General features: G+C 38.7%; 2 protein-coding genes across 3 annotated transcripts; one reads left to right on the top strand and one right to left on the bottom strand.

The window, feature by feature from the left end:
* Window positions 1-52: 52 nt before the first annotated feature.
* On the top strand, window positions 53-8114 carry trim35-13 (tripartite motif containing 35-13). Its single transcript, XM_082138604.1, is given in 8 exon segments — window positions 53-620; window positions 2229-2412; window positions 2415-2851; window positions 4513-4608; window positions 4712-4942; window positions 5020-5042; window positions 5150-5268; window positions 6174-8114. Coding segments are annotated over 8 exon segments (1836 nt in total). The 5' UTR covers window positions 53-410; the 3' UTR covers window positions 6710-8114.
* Window positions 8115-8254: 140 nt separating this feature from the next.
* Window positions 8255-20841, bottom strand: slc27a1a (solute carrier family 27 member 1a). Of its 2 annotated transcripts, none has more exons than XM_082138396.1 (13): window positions 20524-20840; window positions 20209-20376; window positions 18134-18528; window positions 17891-18055; window positions 14950-15019; window positions 14774-14865; window positions 14511-14620; window positions 12082-12291; window positions 11847-11973; window positions 11355-11492; window positions 11023-11187; window positions 10766-10912; window positions 8255-9148 (listed from the first exon to the last, which is right to left on the bottom strand). In XM_082138396.1, the coding sequence occupies exons 2-13, from the start codon at window positions 20373-20375 to the stop codon at window positions 8991-8993; spliced, it is 1944 nt and encodes a 647-aa protein (XP_081994522.1). In that variant the 5' UTR covers window position 20376; window positions 20524-20840; the 3' UTR covers window positions 8255-8990. The 2 variants fall into 2 exon arrangements, with proteins under 2 accessions (XP_081994522.1, XP_081994523.1); XM_082138397.1 differs by lacking the exon at window positions 8255-9148 and adding an exon at window positions 9167-10624 and having other exon boundaries at window positions 20524-20841.
* Between the last annotated feature and the right edge of the window lie 242 nt (window positions 20842-21083).

Genomic DNA, 21083 nt, shown 5'->3' with positions numbered 1-21083 from the left:
GGCAAAGTGCCTGTCTTCTGTATTGCTGAATGAATTCTGCATTCTCAGAATTCATACAAACATGCTCATCTTCTCAACAGGGGGTACACAAATTGAGCTCATGACTCAGCATGATGATGTTTAATATATTGTCCATCAAGTTGTTGCTCTGAGGTCTACAACAAATGTGCTCCCAAAGCACATCATAATCGAAATTATTAATAACAACGAATGCTGTTTTTACATCAGATCTCAATATACAAACAGCTTCTGCATGTCACATGTTTTCAGTATAGCGATCGTTTACATACAGAAGTCAAGTCTAAAGGTCAAGTGTCTGGAGAATGGGGGACACGTTATGAGCAGCGGTATTTTTATCTATATCGGTTAGGACTGAGGACACAACCAGTTCAGCTCATATCTAGAGATAAATGGAGGTTAATTCACTGCTCTTAGAGGAAGACCCTTGTTGTTCAGCGTGTGGGGAGGTGTTCAGCGTTCCAGTGGTCCTCTGCTGTATTTCATGCGGGTGCAGCTTCTGTGAAATTTGCTGTCAGCAGTTTTGGGAGACGCAGTGTCCCTTCTGCAGAAAAGAGGCCACTGGATCCCATCTCAGAAAGTGCAGGGAGCAAAGAATAAAGGTATTAAATACAGTACAGCTCAATGACAGAGATATAATAAAACCTGCATTATATTCAAGCTTACCCTGCAGAGCAATGCATGAAAATAACCAGTAATCAAAATGAATTATCTTGTGTAACCTGATCTTTTAATTAGCTAAATAAATGTAGGACGCCTTCAGCCCATTCCTCTCAGTATGTCAACAACAACCACCAGCAATCGTATTACATTGTCTGAAGGGACTGTCTTTATACATATTTTACTGGTAAATACAGTTCTATGAAAAAGTCTTTGCCCCTTGTTTGAATTTCTGAGTTTGTGCACATTAACATTGTATATGGTCAGATTTCATTATGGATTGTAGGAGTATATAGATGGTGAAAAAGTTACAAAGCCATTTCTAAGGGGCCGTTTACACAACACTGTTTTCAACTAAAAATGGAAAACTCTCTATGCGTTTTGGCTGTTAATTTACACGACAGCAGTGTTTTGGGGGCCTGAAAACGGGTTTCAAAGTGAAATTTTTTGAAAACGATATTGTTTATGCGCTTTACATGTTCAGTCTATAGGCACATAGTGTTTTTTTTACAAAGTGACATCCCCAACTACTGGCCTGGCATGAATAATACAGCATTTTTAGTCGTTTTCGTGGATCTGCATGAACAGGGATCATTTTGACAAAGCTGTCATCTGTATGTGAAAAAAGCAAAGAAAAACGTTTCCGTTTTTAGTACATCGTAGTTGTGTAAACGTACCATAAGTCTTTAAAGGCTCCACTAAAGCACAATCAGAGTCATATTATCCACATGACTTGGACAAGTTCATCTCTTAGTCACAAAGAACCCTAGAGCACATTCTAAAGATCTTCAAGCCTCTGCTTTTTATAAAAATTGCCAGTCAAAAAACGATGGTAGTTGTGTGATAGTTTGGGAGGCATCAGGAGCTAAACATCTTGGCCAGAAAGAACTGCAAAAAACTATGACTTATGATAATTTTCCAGGAAAATAAAGCTGTCTGTCTGTAAACTAACGCTGAAGCCCAGCCGGGTCGTGCTTCAAAACAATGATCCCTAAAACTTTTGAGATGGTCTAGTCACAGTCCGGACCTAAACCCTAATGAAATGCTGTGGTAGGATCTGAAACACACAGCTCATGCTTGAACACTGAGCTGAAGCAATTCTGCAAGGAGGAGTGGGCCAAGATTCCTCCATATAAATAACTACAGGAAACATTTGGTTGCAGTTATTGCTGCTAATGTGGATGCAACCAGATATTGGTTACCTCCATTAGCAGCATTAACATAAAATAGTGTTGAACGAATAGTGCTTTCTTTAATGAATGCATGAAAGATTTATCTCAATGTGTTGTTGTTCATGAAGGCTCCTGGAAGGGTCTTGGTTAAATATCTGAAGACATTCCGTGTAAAATATGTAAAAATACAGATAATCAGACGGGGGCATAAACTTTTTCACAGTACTGAATTAAAAATGTTCTAAGGTCGCTTCCATAGTCCAAGCTTCTGGACAGTTTTCTGTTTATTTATCCTGCCTTTTAATTTTATTTTTAAGAGGAGGCACACATCTTCTCGAATGGAATGAGAAAATCTTAACATATTTCCTCTTGCGTCAGTGCCAGGGTCAAATCAGTGCCACTATCTCCAGGCGCTTAATGTTACATAATGTGATGTTCAGGCATTTATCAGAAGATATCATGTGCCAGCCTAGATCTCACTCGGTGATGTATATTCTGAGTGAATACTGGAGCCAATCAGAAGACATATCTCCCAAGGGCAATCTTATGTGGGAGGGGAGGCATAGCACCCCCTTGTCACCCAACTGGGCAATGAAGGGCTCAAAGGAGCAATGGCCACCATGCAATCATATCTTGCAGATGACCTGTCGTGCCCCATCTGTGGAAATATCCTGCAAAAGCCCGTAGTGCTGTTTTGCAGACATCGCTTTTGCAAACTTTGCCTTGAGAACCTGTGGAATGGAGGAGGATCTTGCGAATGCCCGCTTTGCTGTCAGCCATCATCTCTGGGGGAGCTCATAGTCAACACCATGCTTGAGAAGACCTGCGAGGGCTTTCTGGAGCGCTGCAAAAACAACCCTCTTGCATGCAAGGAGCATGGAGAGACCTTGACGCTTTTTTGTTTGGAGGATCTGGAACCCACTTGTTGCAAATGCAAGTCGTCAGCCAACCACCAGGGTCACAGGTTATATCCCTTAAATGAAGCTTCACACGACTGTAAGGTATGTCTACATACAGATTCATGGTCGTCTGCATCTATGTTTGACATTTGTTTTTCAGACAATGTTGATTCCAATGTAAATCTTCAACAACTGCACTGTCAATTCAAGGACAGGAGGGGAAACCAAAAAGAGAATAACCATTTGGACAACCGTCCTTTCTCTTTAGGACCTCAGAAATAGTTATTTATGGATTCTTGGCTGGGTTCATTATCAGACTATTAATAGTGGTAAGTTCATGCTAGGGATGAGGCCTCCTGGTAGGACTGAAACCAGATGCCCATGTGCTCAGTTTAGAGTTGATGAAAGTATACACTCATATCTCCTCAAAATAATCTAAAAATCTTTTAAGGTCACGTATTAGGACCCTTTTATCACCCCACACGTAAAGGAAAGCAAGATATTATGATATCTGGTTTCACTTATTGTATTCACTTTCTTCAATTATTGCAACTTCACATTCTTCAGTTTCTACTTGTAATGTTTGGATTTTTTATTTTGTTTCTTATAATTGCACCTTTTCTTATGTCCATACAACCAGGATGTGAATTACACAATGGCCTTTAGGGGGGTCAGAGAGATGGGGAGCAGTTTGCTTCATACATTCAGTTTAACAGCATCAAAGAGGCCAAATGTTATCATTCAACTATACTGTGTATATGCATTTTAAACACATAATGTTGTTCATCAATTCAATAAATGCATATCCCTGAATGAGTGCGGTTTTATAGCGTATTTAGTTCTGCTGCTCAGTGCTCAGGTAATGTTGTATGACCCATTTCAGGGTTACGGTTATAATTTTAAATCAGTCAGTGCTAGAAATGTATCTTCTTATTAACAGGTAAAGCTTCATGTTATGGGTAGACTGCTTTCTTTGACCCCCACAACATCTTGTTTTGATGTCAAAACCCCATTCCCTTTTGCACCCTGCAAAACCATGGGCACACCAGATTTTGGAAGCTAAGCAAGGTTTGACATAGGGGTCGTTTACACAACACCGTTTTCAACTAAAAACTGTAAAAGAATGCGTATGTGCGTATAATACAACGTTTTTGTGGATCTGTGTGAATGGGGATGGTTTTTAATAATGTTGTCATCTGTACAAAGAAAACACTTTTCCATTTTTAGTACATCTTTGTGGTCTAAACGTACACTTAGTTAGTACTAGGATGGGACTGGCAATCCATCAAGGGTGTTTTGAATGGATGGTTGGATAATTGCAACTTTATATCTCAAAATTATGCTTGAAAACTGTAGCTTCTCATAATTCTAGTCCCATTGGTCTGGGCTATAATTCATCCTTGGTCAGGACTATTAACTCTGTTCACACTTCCAGGTTTGGAAAACAGAAGTAAACTATAACAGGGTAAACGTCTTTAGACAGGGTAAACCTCTCCAATGTTGCATTTCCATATGATGCTAAAGTAACAGTTTAATGTTATAAATGTACATTAAATAATTAAAAAGTTCTATAGATTAGAAGTTACGGCAATAATGTGTCACAGGCTGACAAAAGGGCCCATTCTTCTTTAATTCTGCCATTGTTTTAAGTTCAAAAAAGTTTGGGCCTCTCTAAATGAATAAATGATCAGGTGTGTTTAAATATGGGCACATCTAGTAATTACTAATTCTTTCTGTGTTATCGTTTTATTCACTCTTTATAGGAAGAACTTAAAAATGCTTTGAAACCACTTCAGGAAAAGCTGAAGCTCTTCCGAAAAGCAAAACTCACTTGTGAGCAAACAATAGAGCATATTAAGGTATTTTCACATTGAATTTGCTTTAAGCATGCAGGCGAACAATTATAGAAGGAGATTGAATTCTCCACTTCAGAAAAAGTAAATGATAACCTTCTCATTACAGAGTCAGGCCGAGAACACAGAGAGGCAGATACGAGAGGAGTTTGAGGTGCTGCACCAGTTTCTGCGAGATGAGGAAGCATCCAGGCTTTCCATGCTCAAGCAAGAGAAGGATCAGAAGAGGCAGATGATGAATGATAAGATGGAAGATTTGGAGAATGACATCACTTCACTTAGCAACACTATAAGAATCATTGAACAAGAGATGAGATCTCAGGATATACCATTCCTCAAGGTGAACATTCGTAAAGGAATGAGAAACACACATACAATTCACTTTTTGTAATATGCTTTTCTTTTTATTTCATCTAGAATTATAAGGACACTATAAAGAGGTACAAATCCTTTCTCAGTTATCAATTTCATTTAAACTTTTCCATCTGTAAGTATAATTTGCTCTGTGACCTAGACCCAGAATAACTCTGTATTCTTTTATTGACAGAACCTGGCGGGTTCCCCAGGATCCAGAGATGATAAGAGGTTCACTGCTCGATATTGCCAAACACCTGGGCTCATTAAAGTTTAAAGTCTGGGAGAGAATGAAGGAAATCATTCAATATAGTGAGTATATTCTGTACATGCATGTCCCTAAAGGAACACAAACTTTATCGGGGAACGCAAATTGACCATATCACCATGTCCCTTTAAGGGCTCTGTATGTTTTTTTTCTTATTTACTTACTTGTCAATTTTTAATCAGTGTCAAGAAATCTTTAATCACATTTAACCAAAAAAGAAAACAAACAAACAAAAAAAGACAAGAATTTCCCCCCCCAAGACTAAATCCCATGCCTATTATAATGCATTTCCCCCCCCATGCCTATTATAATGTCAAAAAAAAAATCTCATTCATATTACTGTAATGCAGTAAATAAATGTATAAAAGCACAGCTAAATAGTAAAATGTTTGTTGTTAAAACAATTGTTAAATTCATGATGATTTTAATAGAAAAATGGGAAAGTGGTTTAATTGTCATGAAAATAATAACAAAAACGTTACAATGCAATAAAATGATTAATTAAAGAATATTACTTTTTCATGCACTGGTTAATTTTGAGAGTCTGTCTTTTCAGACTAGTGGAAAGAAACCCAAAATTTTTTAGTACACTTTATATATTTGCGTCTCTAGATTTCAATTACACAACATATCTTTAAAGGCCGTTTTCTCCTGCACTGAACCAGAAATCTCAGCAGCACTTACACACACCAAACTTTACAGATTTATTCCTTTCTATATTCTGAAGGTTTTTTACAAAAGTTTTTTTTTCATATATCATTTGCCTGATTTAACATTTCCTAAAATGTAATCCATCTTTTCATTAATTCTTATTGTAAATCAGTCAACTGGGGAAGTATGGTGACATCTATTATTTATATTTTTTTCACCTAGAGTCTCTTGCTTTAAAGAATTTTTGCTTACTCAGCGACATTAGCATTTCACCTTTCAAACAATTGCTTCGCTGCAGCTCCAGTGACCCTTGATCCGAACACCGCGGCAAGCTGCTTCCTCCTGTCAGAGGATCTGACAACATTACAGTGCTGTTCCCAGACGTTTAAACTCCCAGAAAACCCTGAGCGTTTCAATGTCGGCGCAGAGGTGCTGGCCCATGAGAGCTTCAGCTCCGGACGATACAGCTGGGACGTGGAGGTCAAAAACAACACCTACTGGGTCATTGGAGTTGCAAGCGCATCCATCAGCCGAAAGGGAAAGCACGTGTTGACCCCCGCAGAGGGATTCTGGACCATTAGGCTACGAAACGGAGAGTATAAAGCCTGTACTGCCCCATGGTCCCCTCTCACTATGACTCAGGAGCCGCAGGTGGTGAGAGTCATTCTGGACATGAACAGGTCCAGGGTGACTTTCTACGACCCACGAGAGAGGACGCCATTATTCACCTACATGGACATCATCACTCCGAGAGCATTCCCATACTTCTGCAGTGCCTGTAAGGAACACCCACTGAAAGTGTTGCCAGCTTGGATCTCTATTAAGACAGACTGATGTGAAGAAGGTCCCTCTCAGCATTTCTCTCTCCACATCTCAACTCTCATCTCTCATGTTACAGTACATGTGCTGTGTGCGGGTCAGCTATGGAAATAACCTCCAGTTTCACTTGTTTTGGATTTTAAAAACCTGAACAACAAGGTGAATCTCCCCAAAACTGTCATAAAACGCATAGGTCACATTTTCCTGAAATCAAAAGAAAATATGATAATATTGTAATCCAACACCAGCGGTTGACACTGCATCATAGTGTGTGGAGGTATTGCACCTTATCACTGGTTTCCACCAATCATAAAATGGAAAAAAGAAGACAACAATGGTGACATAGTGTGTATGTACTACTGCCACTCAAAATCTTGTTGGAGGAGTTGATAGATATAGAAGAGAGACAGGCTCTGTTTACATCTGTTATTAAGATGCCGCGTTTGATCGATCGGATCACAAGTGGACGACGCTAAATACAGGTGTAAACGGGGTCTAAAATGCTTTCAGCTTGTCCACTTTCGAACAGTTCCAGAGGTAGTCAAAAACGCATTCGATCGGATTGCTTTCGTAGTGTAAACGCTCATGTGGTCGAAAGCGTTCGAACAGCCGAGAAAAGACCGTCTTCTCTCCACCTACTGACCTGATGAGTAAACATTCTGGGAAGTGCGCTAGCCAGACGGGATTTAAACTTTGTCGGCTGAAGACACAAGTTTTGTTTGAAAATGAAAAATGCACCGAGCACAATGTTCTCTCATCATTCTTGATTTCTAACACACACTCACAGATCATATGTAAATTGCATGAGGTTATTTTGTCCATTATATCGAAAGATCTAAAAAAGCCCATACATTTACATTTACATGCCCATAGACCCTCCCCTTGTAGAAATCAAGGCAGAAGTGGCTGAAAGTGGACAAAAGAGACTGATTAAAACATCAGGTGTAAACGAGTATGTGTCTTCCTCGTCTATTTGTGATCCATTCAACCAAATTGCTTCTTAATACCAGGTGTAAACAGGGCCACTGTCTACCCTCACCCGGAAAAAAGGTTCACTCGCCACTGTGGGAGTTTTTGGGATTTGGTAAAAAGAGGGGGTGTTAGAAACCCCAGTCTGCAGGAAATGCCATTAAATTAGTTTTTTGCGCTTTATTTGGACAGTTAGTCTCCGCCTCCCTAGTCTCATATTTTGAGTGTGATAGCAAACCAAATTTCTATAGATATCTATTGTTATTGTGAGTTTGGCCACAAAAAAAATCTGACATTGTGACAGGCCTAATAATAAACATTATTTACATATAACCCATACAACAAAGATTAAAGATTGATGTCAGGACATTAAAATCAGAAATGAGGCGTGTAGTGGAAACCTGATATTGTGACAGCCCAATAGAATTATATTACTTCAACATATTTTTGTATTTCTTCTTTTTCTTCTTTTTCATTTTAAATGAGCAATTTTATTTTTTATTTAAATATGACCATTTCCTTTCTTTGTGAAATTTCAAACAAAAATAAATGTCGATGTCAGGTCATTAGAATCAGAAAAGAGAAGTAAAATGCAGTAAAAATGTTTATTTATTAATTTAGATTGCCATAGATTCATGTAATTACACTGTTTTAGTTTTTCAAAACGTCTTTGTTCATGTATCTGTGTCAGGCCATTCATCTTGTCATATCACACATGAGTAAAGCTTGAGGAGGTAAAATCTAAGGCACTTTATTGTGGCTGTTTACAAAGCCTTTCAGCTCTCTAAAAGTCACTTTGGAGTTAGGCAATTTTAACAATGTTTAAGTAGTAAAACTCTCAATTTCGTTAATGTACACTAATCATCATCATTCAGGCTCAAAATGCATTTAACTTGCTGGTTTGTAGTGGGATAAGTCTAATGTCAAAGCCAGACATCCTAGTGGAGTTTCATCTTTCATCCAGTTGGCTTTGTGTTGTTGTTTTGGTTGTTAAATTGGGAGTGCACATGTATTTTGTCACCTGTGCACATCATCAACTAAGAATAACACATTAAAAGAATAATTCAATCTTACTGTCCCATCTATTGCATATTAGATCATTAGTTTGTCATTGCCAAGATACAGCTTGTGCTTTCTAGTAGGCTACCAAATCGAAGAAACCTCTTCAAATGCAATGCTATAAATATGAAGAATGTAAATGCAAAAGAAGTGTCTACATGCTAGCAGAACTAATCTGAGTGGTTTCTGTCGCAGTATTGCGCTAACACTGCGTACGGTCATGTTAGAAGATGACCAGGTAGGTTCAGGCTACCTTCTCTTCTTCGTCTCAAAGGGATATCCTGCCTTCTTCAAAAGCACTGTACAGCTCCTCGTTCACAAGCTCGTAACGGCCTGCTCTGGAGTTCAGAAAGTAGATCTGGTCAGTTGTGAGCCGTGGATCGTATCCTTCCCTCTGCAGTCTGGTCTTTTGAATTTTAAATGTTCCTGTGAAAGGGTAAGAGTAGGAAATCAATTCACAGCATACACACCATTTTTGAAATATTTGAGAAAAACAATGGGCCTTTATCAACCAGATTAACCATCATATGGCTATTGTGGCCAGTTAGATTCAAAATGTAAAAAAAAAAAGAATCACTAGAAATCACAATGAATAAGAATAAACACAATGCACAATTATATTTAATCATTTATTTCATGCTCATCAATGGCAAAACATTGTAATTAACAAAAATAATAACATTTTTATTAAAACATTTTAAATTTCAGTGAACACATTTGATTGACGCTGCAAACAAATTACTAAATCAGTTCTTCAAATTCTTTGAAACGCACAGTTTAAACTGATTCACGTAAATCAACTCTAACATTATGTTTGCAAGTGCAACACTGTGCACTTGTTTCCAACACTGTAATAAAAAAAAAAACGAATTGCAACTATTTACCTAGCAATTCTGACTTTTTTTTTCTCAGAATCAAAAGTTTATATCTCAAAATTGCGAGAAATAGTCAAAATTAAAAAGTCCTGAATTATGAGATAACTCTCAAATGTGAGAGTCAGAATTGAGATAGCTCACAAATGTGGGAAAAAGAGTCCAGAGTTATGAGATAACTCACAAATTTGAGAAAAAGAGTCAGAATTATGAGATAACTCATAAAGAGTCCCAAATTATGAGATAACTCACAAATGTGAGAAAAAGAGTCCTAAATTATAAGGTAATAACTCACAAATGTGGGAAAAAGAGTCCAGAGTTATGAGATAACTCACAAATGTGAGAAAAAGAGTCCCACATTGAGATAAATTGTAAGATAAAAAGTCACAGTGACCTTATTTATTTTTAATTCCGGGGCAGAAACAAGCCTCAGTATCACTTTATTTGACAGTGTCCTTGTTATATAGGTTACCTGTAATTAGTAATAACAGTAAATTATGTGTAATTACAAGCAGCTAACCCTAAACCAAACCCTAACCCCAATTATATAGTAAATAGATGTAGTTAATTAATATTACACAGTACTTAAATGTATGATTTCACTGTAGCAATGACACCTTAAAATAAAGTCTAACCGAAGCATTCATACATTAACCCTTTCCCCGCCAGCATTTAAAAAATAAATAAATTGCCAGCCACCACCAATGGCCTCCAGAATATTTTTTTGTATAAATATCTGCAATATATCAGAAGAAAGAACATAGCCTCTGCTTAAAAAAAAATAAAAAAATATCATGGATTCCTTTTTATCAACACTTGTGGGCAAGTTTCATAAAAAAAAGCAACATTTTGAGAAAATCGTCAAAATCTACAACATGCATAAGCAATGCTTTTATCGATTGTTCCTGCTCCTTTTTTGCCTGTTTTGATCCGGAGATTCTGTTCTCTTTCAGAAAATGCGTAATATGCGCCCCTTACCGTATAACAGTGGAAACATGGAAAGCCGTAAAATTCCGTCAATGGAGTTACTCTGTCCGGAAGGAGTTAATCATTGTGATATTCACAAAGTTGCTTAGCTTTACATCTCTAGAAAAACTACAGTGCATATATGGCAAAATACTCAATATATCACCCAATCCAGGCAGAATGAGTTTTGGGGATCTTTCCTCACCTGTGGTATCTACACATGGGGAGATGCGTAGAAATATTGGCCGTGCGTATGGAGGAAGAGCTTGCTGAACTTCTCTCAGGAAAGAATTACAGTTAAAGCTTCCGGTTGAGTCAGCGATGGCAGCCATTCCAGCTTTTCCCTCCACACCTATACAAACACACACACGTTTACATGTGTATATGGGGACACCAGATGATTAGACTTTGGAATTATGGGTCATTGGAAATTTAGGACAAAAGCTGCTTTGTCTGTCTTACCTGGTACGTTTACTCCAAACACTGCTACATCAATCTGTCCCAACAGGGTGCTCAGTGTTCCTTCCACTTCAGTGGTGGAGACGTTCTCACCTTTCCAACGAAACGTGTCACCACTCCGGTCCCGGAAGTACATGTATCCAAGCTCATCCATAACTAAAACATCACCTGAGAGACACCATATCAAGAAAATAAATTGACTGAGTAGTGAATGTTATATTGTGTTTGCTTTTGTGAGTTTTGTCTTGCAGTCTAAAACCATCCATAATATTTACATCCACGCTGTTAGAAAATATTAGACACTGCCACTTCTTTGCATTGTATAAAAGGTGCACCTGACAGATAAGCAGAGTCATTTTTCCTGAACACATTGTAGGCGATCTTCTTCCTGGTGGCATCCTGACTAGCGTATCCATCAAACCGACGCAGAGGATCCTGCTGATTAATTCTCCCCACCAACAGCCCAGGCTCTCCTGTCAGTGGAAGACAAAACATGAAGAGAAAAACCAACGATACGGGCACAAAAGACATCTCTGAGAGGAGAATGACTATTAATTCATTTAAATTAATTGGTACAGTTTATTGCAGTAAAATGCCAACAACTTTTTACTTGATAAGTGTGCGTGAGCTATCTCTATTTAAAATGCATGCCATTTGCTGTGATATTTTATGTAATGCAATGATATTCATAGATTTTAAAGTGTCCAAATACATATTGAGGCCACCAAATATTAGACTTAGACCAGATCTAAAATTGATGTAAAACCTACTGCATGACGACATGTTCAGCATATAAATCAAACAAGAGTTTTCGGCTCTGAACGCACCAGGTCGGCAAGACACACACAGTCCCTGCTTGTCTCGAACCAGCTCCATGGTTTCCTCGTTCACTTTCACCAGTCGGATGGGGTACACATTAGGAAGAATGCGACTGTTAAACCCACAAGATCCAACCTGCCGTGTTGAGAGTGAGTTTTTAACCATTCGTTTAACTGTTGCAACTGACAAAATTCATAAATCAGTTCAATATTTAACGTTCTCAGAACAACACTGATATCTGACCTTGCCGTCCATATTGGCAATGCTGCAGTTGCACTCGGTGGCTCCATAGAACTCGCCAATCTGTTTTACTCCAAAGCGCTCCACGAACGCCTCCCACACGCTCGGCCGCAGCCCGTTCCCCACAGCCAAACGCACCCGGTGCTGTCGCTCCGTGGGCCGCACAGGCTGGGACAGCAAGTAACGGCAAATCTCGCCTATGTACTGCACAACCTGGAAGAGAGGGAAAAAACGGACTGTTGTGAGAGTAAGAACGACACACTCTTGTATTTATTTGTGAATTTATTCACTCATAACACTGAATCATTAAAGATGCTTGTAAGTGACATTATGCTCCGGGATATATACATTTATTTAAATGTGCATTAACTCTTTCCCCGGCATTGACAGAATTTACCGTCATTTATGACACAACAGTTCACCGGCATTGACAGAATTATCCGGCAATCCATGTTTTCACTGTTATACGGATACATTTTCTGAAAGATATTCTGAGGGCCATGAAACTTTTGTGAAAGCAAACAAAAATGCTGGCGCTGGCTCGCAACTTAAAAAAAAACATTGGCGGGGAAAGGGTTAAAATGCACTTCATATAAACAATGACTTATACAAACCTGACATTAAACATTAAAATCTATTTTAATGAACATCTGATGCATATGGCACATGAAATGGGAAACACTTCAGAAGTTTCTAAGTCAACATCTGATTGGCTGAATTCTACAGGATTTCCGGGAGACGTTCTTTAACGGTCCGCCTGGAACTAAAGCCGTCTTGACCCTCGTAGAAGGAGAAAGCTGTTGTGTTTCCAACTGTGACAATGAGTGCTTATCAGGATCAACTAAACTTTTCAAATTTTCAAAAGTATGTGAAGTTCACAGCATGGACTCTTTAAAAGACGTCCAAGAGTTTTGCTTGAGGCACTTAGGCCGCATTTACATTACATGGTTCAAGTGTCCCAATTCAGATTTTTTTCCTCCCATGTGGCACATAATTAGACATAACCCATGAACGTGTAAAGCAAGAAAAAAGCACATGGATACCAATATTGTCAGATCAGTGTCAGGCCTCATTTATTATTGGAAATAAATCTGATATGAATCGCATACGAGCATTTGCGTCTGCCATGCAAGCGGACAGATCGGATTTTCTTGGGAATGCGGAGTCGTACATCATTGAAAAAGCGACGGTGACGAATGACGTACCAACCACAGCGATTACAACAGTGATCATTTCTACATTCCCCCAGGCTGCAACTAGGGCTTTAAGACCTTTAAATATGGTGCGGAAAGCAAAAACTTGTATCATCATTCCGTCGGTGTCCATTGCAAATCACGCCGTTTTTACCTCCTTTTAAGCCTAAGCCTGTCAGGGTCACTTCATCTAGCTTGGGTTGTTTCACCAAGTGCATAGTGTAAATGGAGATATCAGATATGGGAAGAGTATTATTTTCCAAGCCTGGCCAACCCTTTGCAAGAACTTGGAAGGACCCCGGAGTGATCTAATTTTATTAGTTGTGCGCCTTCTCACATCAATTATGGAAGCGGATATTTAGCAGCATATGTCTGTAAACATGAAAGAAAAGACGCTGACATCGCAGCTGGCCAATTCATTCTTGTGTTCGGTTCTCCCGAACTGCTTGTTGACATAAAAAAAAAGTGGAGAGATATGCTTCAAGCAGATGTTTGCACAACGTTCTTCAATGAATGATCTATGGTCTATTATTGATACTGACTTTACATTTTGACGCCCCTAAACATGATGCTGAACAAAACGAACTGTGATTGGTTGCTTTTCATGTCAATCAGAAGGCCTCTGGGCGGTTATGGGCGGTTAAGCTGCTATAGTGTCCAGATCTTCTGCAGTTAGTCTGACGGTCTGGCCACATGAGACTATGTACACTCAGATGTAAGGGAATACGAATTACTCAAAGCAAATTTTTGTCGAAAATGGTATATAGACTTTTAAAAGACCATATGAAACTAATGCAAATGTTAAATTTTCAATTGATCCTCATCTTGGGCATTCTTAGGGGGCATTTACACAAACTTTTTATGCGTTTTGGCTGTTCATTTACCTGACAACGGTGTTGTGGGGGCCTGAAAACGCAAACATTTGAAAATGGGTTTTAAAGTGTAAGTTTTTGAAAACGTTACCGCTATCATCTCTGTGTAAACTACAAAAACTATGAATTTGGGATGGTGACGTCACAACGCATGCGTATTATGTGTTCAGTCTAGAGGTGCGTAGTGTTTCTTTACAAAGTGACATGGCCTGGCATGAATAATGATCCATGTGATCGGGGATCGTTTTGACTAAGGTGTCGTCTGTACGTGAAAAACGCAAAGGAAAAACGTTTCCATTTTTAGTCCACTGTTGTCGTGCAAATGTACCCTTATTTGCCATTAATGACCCAAATGTAAGTGACTTACAGTGCAGTTATGTTTGATACAGTCTTCCCAGAAGCGACTTGCTGAGAACTTCTTCTTGACCACCACAGTTATACCGTGAATCAGACACTGGCCCACACCCATAATATTACCTGTCAATGAGTAAATCCAACAGATGTTGAGCTATTTGTGAAATCTGCAACAGTATGTTTAATTTGAAACCAACAATATCTAACAACTTATTTATAGAAATACATAGAGCCTATGAGGTCAGGAGCAACATGGCTGTGATATGCACAACACACCTGCTGAGTGGTAGAGGGGTAAACAGTCATAGATGATGTCATCTGGCCGCATACGAAAAGAATGGTACCCGAAAGCAGCAATCCTGTAATACCTAGGAAATAGAAGTAGTTTAATAAAAGCTTGTTTCATTTCTAAGGAAAGCTGTAAGATTGTGACGTGGCTGCGAGCAGGTTACCGACTGTGCACCACTATAGCAGCTTTAGGGAGTCCAGTGGTGCCAGAAGTGTAGATATAGAACAAACGATCTGTATGAGAAAGGGAAAACATGATGTGACATGGGTGATGCTTGGACTACTAGTTTAATGGTAACTGTCTAGTGTGCAGTGCATTATTCAGCAAGGATGCGTTCATTTGATTAAAAGTGACAGCAAAGACATTTATAATGTTACAAATAACTATTATAAAACCATAAAATATTAAACAGCACAAACTAGCATACCCATCATTTTCAATTTTAATAATATTTCACAATATTACTGTTTTGACTATATTTTGATCAAATAAATGCAGCCTTAGTGAGTATAAGATATAAAAAAAAATACATTTTTGAAAACATTTCAATGATAGTTTATCTTTTTGATTACTATGTAGTTCCTGTTCAATTTCTTAATGTTTATAATTTGGTTAATTGCAATTAGATATCTGAAAAACTTGAAATAAAGTAACCTTTATTTAAGTAACCTTAAAGGTGCAGTGTGTGATTTTTAGCGGCTTCTAGTGGTGAGGTTACGAATTGCAACCAACAAAGGTTTCGGTAGCGGGCAGGAAAAGATGTCATCGTATGAGACAGCAGAGAGTAGCCAGTTAAGCAATCTTTACAAAGGTTTCTTTACAAAGATAAATTAAGAAATTATGTTTACTTTATTATTCAGTAAAACTATATGTTATTGCGAATATTATTGTTACTTATTCATTATTGTGTCAGTGTTTTTTTCGCTGACTTTAGCTAGCTTCCTTGCACGAAGAACAACATCCGTTTAGGGCTACTGTAAAAACATGTCGGCGCATTTCAATGTACGGGGACCCGCAGTATGCATGTAGATAGAAATGGTTCATTCTAAGGTTATACAAACATAACGGTTCATTACGTAAGGTATTTATACACCACTGAAAACATAGTTATGTATATGATATTGCATTTCTGTCAACAGATCCCCCTAAATATTACACAATGCACCTTTAAATAAAGCATACTGGCATAAAATAAATAGCATTTTAGCTTTTGCTGTAGTATTGAAAATTGTATTGACAATTGCGAAATTTCATTATTAATATCAGCCACTGAAATTTTGATACGATAACATTCCTAGTGCACAATATACATACTACATAACGTAGTAGTTGGCTATGCTGAACATAGTAAAAAATACATTATTCTGACATTCCTAAATATTTCTTTACCTATATTTTCTGCCCTTTCTTTCTCGTTCTCAATCACACGCTTGTCTTCAAAAAGATTACCTTCTCTTATCATCAAAAGAGGTTTTAACAGAACTGAAGACCACTTGATTAATCACCATCACTTCACAAGAGTATCACAACCAGAGCTATTTGAGCTAATATATCTCTGAGACTAAAAATCGAATTAATTTGCTACTCAAAGTTGTGTCTGATTCAGGGCTATTACACAAATAAACCAATCCCACTGCCAGCAGCACAATATGAAGCGTTCTTATAACGACTTGTGTAATAGTCAATCCACCATATTTGTAATGAATAGGCTAGTCTGAGGATGAATACAATCAAGGAGAAGTGGAATACACTCTTATTCCTAGGGAGGACACGAAAAATATACTTTACACACTAATAACTGACAATAAACACAACTAGTAGCCCTCAGGATCAACAGATAGACAAGGTTTACAAATCATTCTAATATCTGCCCTAAAGCCTGTCCTTCATATGGACTCAAAACCAATTGTCTAGAAGTTTTTTTTAAACTTACCTCCATAAAAACTTCCATTATGGCCCACAACACAAAGTTTTGCTACAAAACTGCAGCAGCAGAGATCATAAAAGCACAAGATGTGAAATAAATGTAACACTCCAGTGCGCTGATAGTCAAAGTGAGGTGAAATTACAAACACTGATAATACCACTTGAGCCATCCATCAGAGACCTCTCGAAATGAGTCTCTACAGCAGGGGTGTCAAACTCATTTTAATTTTGGAGGGCTGGACTACAATAAACTTCAGCTTATGAAGGCCATTTTTAATTGGTTACACTTAATGAATGGGTCATGGAATCATTCACTTAAACAATTTGTTAAAAAATGCAGTCATTCATTAACTAAACTACTGTGTGTTGCTTGGATACGTGCAGTGGTTCAACATAAAGGGAATGCATGGACTCTCTCAATGCATTTTTTTATTTGATTTTTGCAAAGTTAGGGATATACTCAATGATGTCAGTGCTCATATAACAACAGCCCAAACCCATAAAATAAATAAAAAATGTCCACATGCCAACTTAGGCCCTGTTTACACCTGGTATTAAGATGCATTTTGGTCGATCGGATCACAAGTAGACGAGGGAGACACATCCTTTTTTACACCTGGTGTTTTAATCCACTTTCAACCACTTCTTTCCTGATTTCTTGGAGGGGAGGGTCTATGGGCGTTTTTTTCTAGATCTTTAGATCTAATGGACAAAAATAAACTCACACAATTTACATATGAACGCAACCAGAGAAAACAGAAAACCATACGGAGAGCATCAGCTTTCATTTCTGTTCTGACACAACTTTTAAGTTTTAAGGCAAAGTTTAAATCCCGTCTGGCTTGTGCGCTTCCTATAATGTTTACTCATCAGATCAGTAGGCGGAGAGTAGGCGTCTTTTGCAGCTGTTCGAAAACATTCATCCACACGTTTACACTACGAAAGGAATCCGGTCTAATGTGTTTTCGACTACCTCTGGAAGTGTTCGAAAGTGGACAAGCTCAAAACATTTTAGACCCCGTTTACACCTGTATTTAGCGTCGTCCACTTGTAATCGTCCAAAACGCACCAGGAGTAAACAGGGCCTTAGACTCCTCCACGATCCGTATCCGACCCATGGTCTGCGTGTTTGACACCTCTGCTCTACAAGTAAACCTTTGTAATACTGTGAATCTCACCGTTGAAGCCCTTGGACACAGTGCAGGGTGGTGGGTGTCGAGGGGCAGATGCCAGAATGGAGTCAATGGGCTGACATTTCAGAGCGGCCATCTGGTCTGGACTGAGGTCTCCCGTGCTGAACCGCACCATGGTCTCACTCAAGGAAGAGCTCACTTCTGACAGGGCTACATACACACAGGGAGGCACGTGCATTTAGTTGCATGGTCCAGATCAAAGAGTCAAATAGAAGGTTTTCGACTCACCGTCTGCTAGCTCTGCTCCAAACACCATCCCTCGGGATGCTGACACACCCACGCAGTGCAGGAGCGAATCCTTTCGGAGGTTGAAGTTAATGAGCGCAGCCTCCACACCTACTTTGGCCAGGCCAAGCCAGAGCGCCACTTGGAGCGGCCGGCTCTCCATGAAGAGCGCCACCACATCTCCTGAGGTCCAGCCCTGGCTCAGTGCCCAATGGGCCACAGCATTGGAGATCTGATCCAACTGGCAGAAAGTCCACGTTTCCCCAGTGGCTTCATACACGAGCGCAGGCTTGTCTGGGTGTTTAGCCACGGTTTGTGCAAAGATGGAGGGTATGGTGTTTCGGTGACGGATATGATGCCATAGCGCCAGTTTGACCCTCAGCAGCACATAAAGCCCACTGATGGACAAGAAGAGGAATAATCAGTTATTCACACCTGCTGAAAATATTATATGTGAAGCATTAGTCACTTAAGTAATTTTTTGTAATCTTTTGTAGCTCTCATTTGATAAATCATTCTTTAATATGTGCCACGCGAAATCCAGTCATTTTCAACAGGAGTCAACATGATTCGGAATATTGTGAGGACCAAGTATTTCCCCATGAAAATTTTGCAACAAGTACCGTTGGTTGCTGAACCATTGGTTTGCCACAATGGCGGCGAGTCGCCGCATTGGTTTGAAAGTGACTTCTGTGTAAGTTGTGCTTCATACAACATACACCATTGAAAATAGACTACATAAATAAGAAAGAAAATACACTTTATTTCCCTTAAAATATTTCTACCGTGACTGCCCCATGACAGCCATTCTCACGAGTCTCGTAACCAAATGAAAATTCGGGAATGAGATAGGAAAGATTTGATTTGTCAGATTTGACAACAAACAGTTGCATGGTACGGACGTTCCGACAGACTTTACTTTCAATGTGATGTATTTCTGAGTGAAATTGCTATTAAAAAAAAAATTAAATAAAAAAATTAGGACAGGGCTTGACACTATCCATTAGATGTTGTTTGGATTGTGAATGGTGAGTGTGTGAATAGTCATTGATTTCAAGCCGCCTTTCAATTTCGAAGTTTCACAAAAAAAACCGGTTTCATACTGATTTGGTAGACACGATAAAGATAGCCTACAGTTCTAAAAATTGTTCTAAATAAAAAAAGAATAGCAAAGTCCACACCACAATAACAATAACGGCACAGAGAAACAATATTGTTGGAATCACTTTCAGAATTATTTTATCCAGCTGATTAACAATAAAAACATTGACAGCCAATCAGAATCTATCCTTTGAGCTTGAGGATGTGATGCAATGCCATTGTGTGCTGGTGTGGATGCTAATATTGTTATCATTATAGTTATCTTTCTTGGTGTAAAAAGGCCTTGAATGATGACAGTAATCTATTTTTTTGGAGCAAACTATTTCCTAAAGTTGGAATAAGAGGCGGTTGTAAGAGGCGGAGTTTAAGCAGATGAAACGATTGGAGAAGTCTGCCAAAAGCCACCAGAAAGAAGTCTGTCATTTCAATGGAGTTATGACATTTTGTCACCAAGAAATCAAAATGGACAATTCTACTTTAAAAAATAAATAAAAATACTGCAGTATTTATAATAAATTATTTATCCGTGCTCCATGCATCATTATTTATTTATTTATTAATGTGTCATCTTTAATCAACATAACTTCCCATCCCTCTTGCAGGTCATCTCTTCTCTGCTGATGTGTTTACTTGCGAAAGGGTGAGATAACCTGTCACTCACATGAGATCCACCAATAGCACACCACAACCATCCAATCAATTGCTGATAAACAAAATAAGGTCCCGCCCTACATTTTTTCTTGTTCGAGAAGCAGTTTCACTCGGATTTATGAAACAATAGGGAAGAAAATAGTAACTATCGCAACTTTCGTTTAAACATTACAAAGTCATAAAAAAAAACACACACAAAAAAACATGCACAGATGAAAAGATCACAGTAAGATTAATACATTTAGAAAATAGAATTTGCATTTCATGGTGACTTTAACTTTTTAGAAAGCAGAATTTGTATGATATCCAAAATATCAGTCACTCACTTGATGTCCCTTTTAGCAGTACGAACAACCACATACAGGTACCGCCAGCCTCCTGTTCCTAAGTAAACACCCAGACCTGCAGCAAGGCTCCAGGACCAAGATGCCCCAAACAGACGGAGCAGGCCCAGAGAACCGAAGGACAGGGAGCCACTCGCCACATAGTGCATCCTGAAACAGGTACATGATGCAGCACATTACTTCTCAAACACAGCAGCGATTGGAAGGCATCACTTAACATTAAGTTAGTTATGACATACGGTCTACTGAATGTTTATGGTGGTATCATAAAATAATAAAACAGTGATGAAACCTTACCTATGGTAGACAAATATAGTTCAGCCAGCCCTGATCTGTCAAGACATGGGACGACCTTCCTGTGCAGTTAGAGGTTGACTGACCACAGTTATGTCCAAACTAGACCCCTGGGAAAGTTAACACGAGCGTCCGAGAACACAGAGCAGGGGGAACTTGCTATGGTAGTCCGTTATATGCAGAAGTACACTACTCGGGAAATATTTTCACTTCATGTGCAGCACGTTTTTGACAAACTATGTGTTTACTAACATCCACTGGCTGTTTGCACTTTGCAGGCAGCAATATGTCATGAAGCCGGAGTTGGTGAGAAAGCTTTTCAAAATGGCTGAAAGAGGCTGTTTTTCACAATAAAAGTGTAAAAGTCGTCGTGTTCTCGTCATTGATGCTGTTAAAATGTACTGTTTTTATTATTATTATTTATCGTTACGTACTCAAATAACACAGACACGCGGGTAATTCTGTTACTTTATATATAAAAAAATCAGTCATGAACGTTTTTTGGTGACAGGTGACATCACTGTAACTTTCATGTGTTGAATGAATACACAGACGCTTGCAAC

This window comes from Leuciscus leuciscus (genome assembly GCF_965113295.1).
Source record: "Leuciscus leuciscus genome assembly, chromosome: 1".
NCBI classification, from domain to species: Eukaryota; Metazoa; Chordata; class Actinopteri; order Cypriniformes; family Leuciscidae; genus Leuciscus; species Leuciscus leuciscus.
Note: the sequence above shows the minus strand (reverse complement) of the source record. Positions and strands in the feature narration are given on the sequence as shown.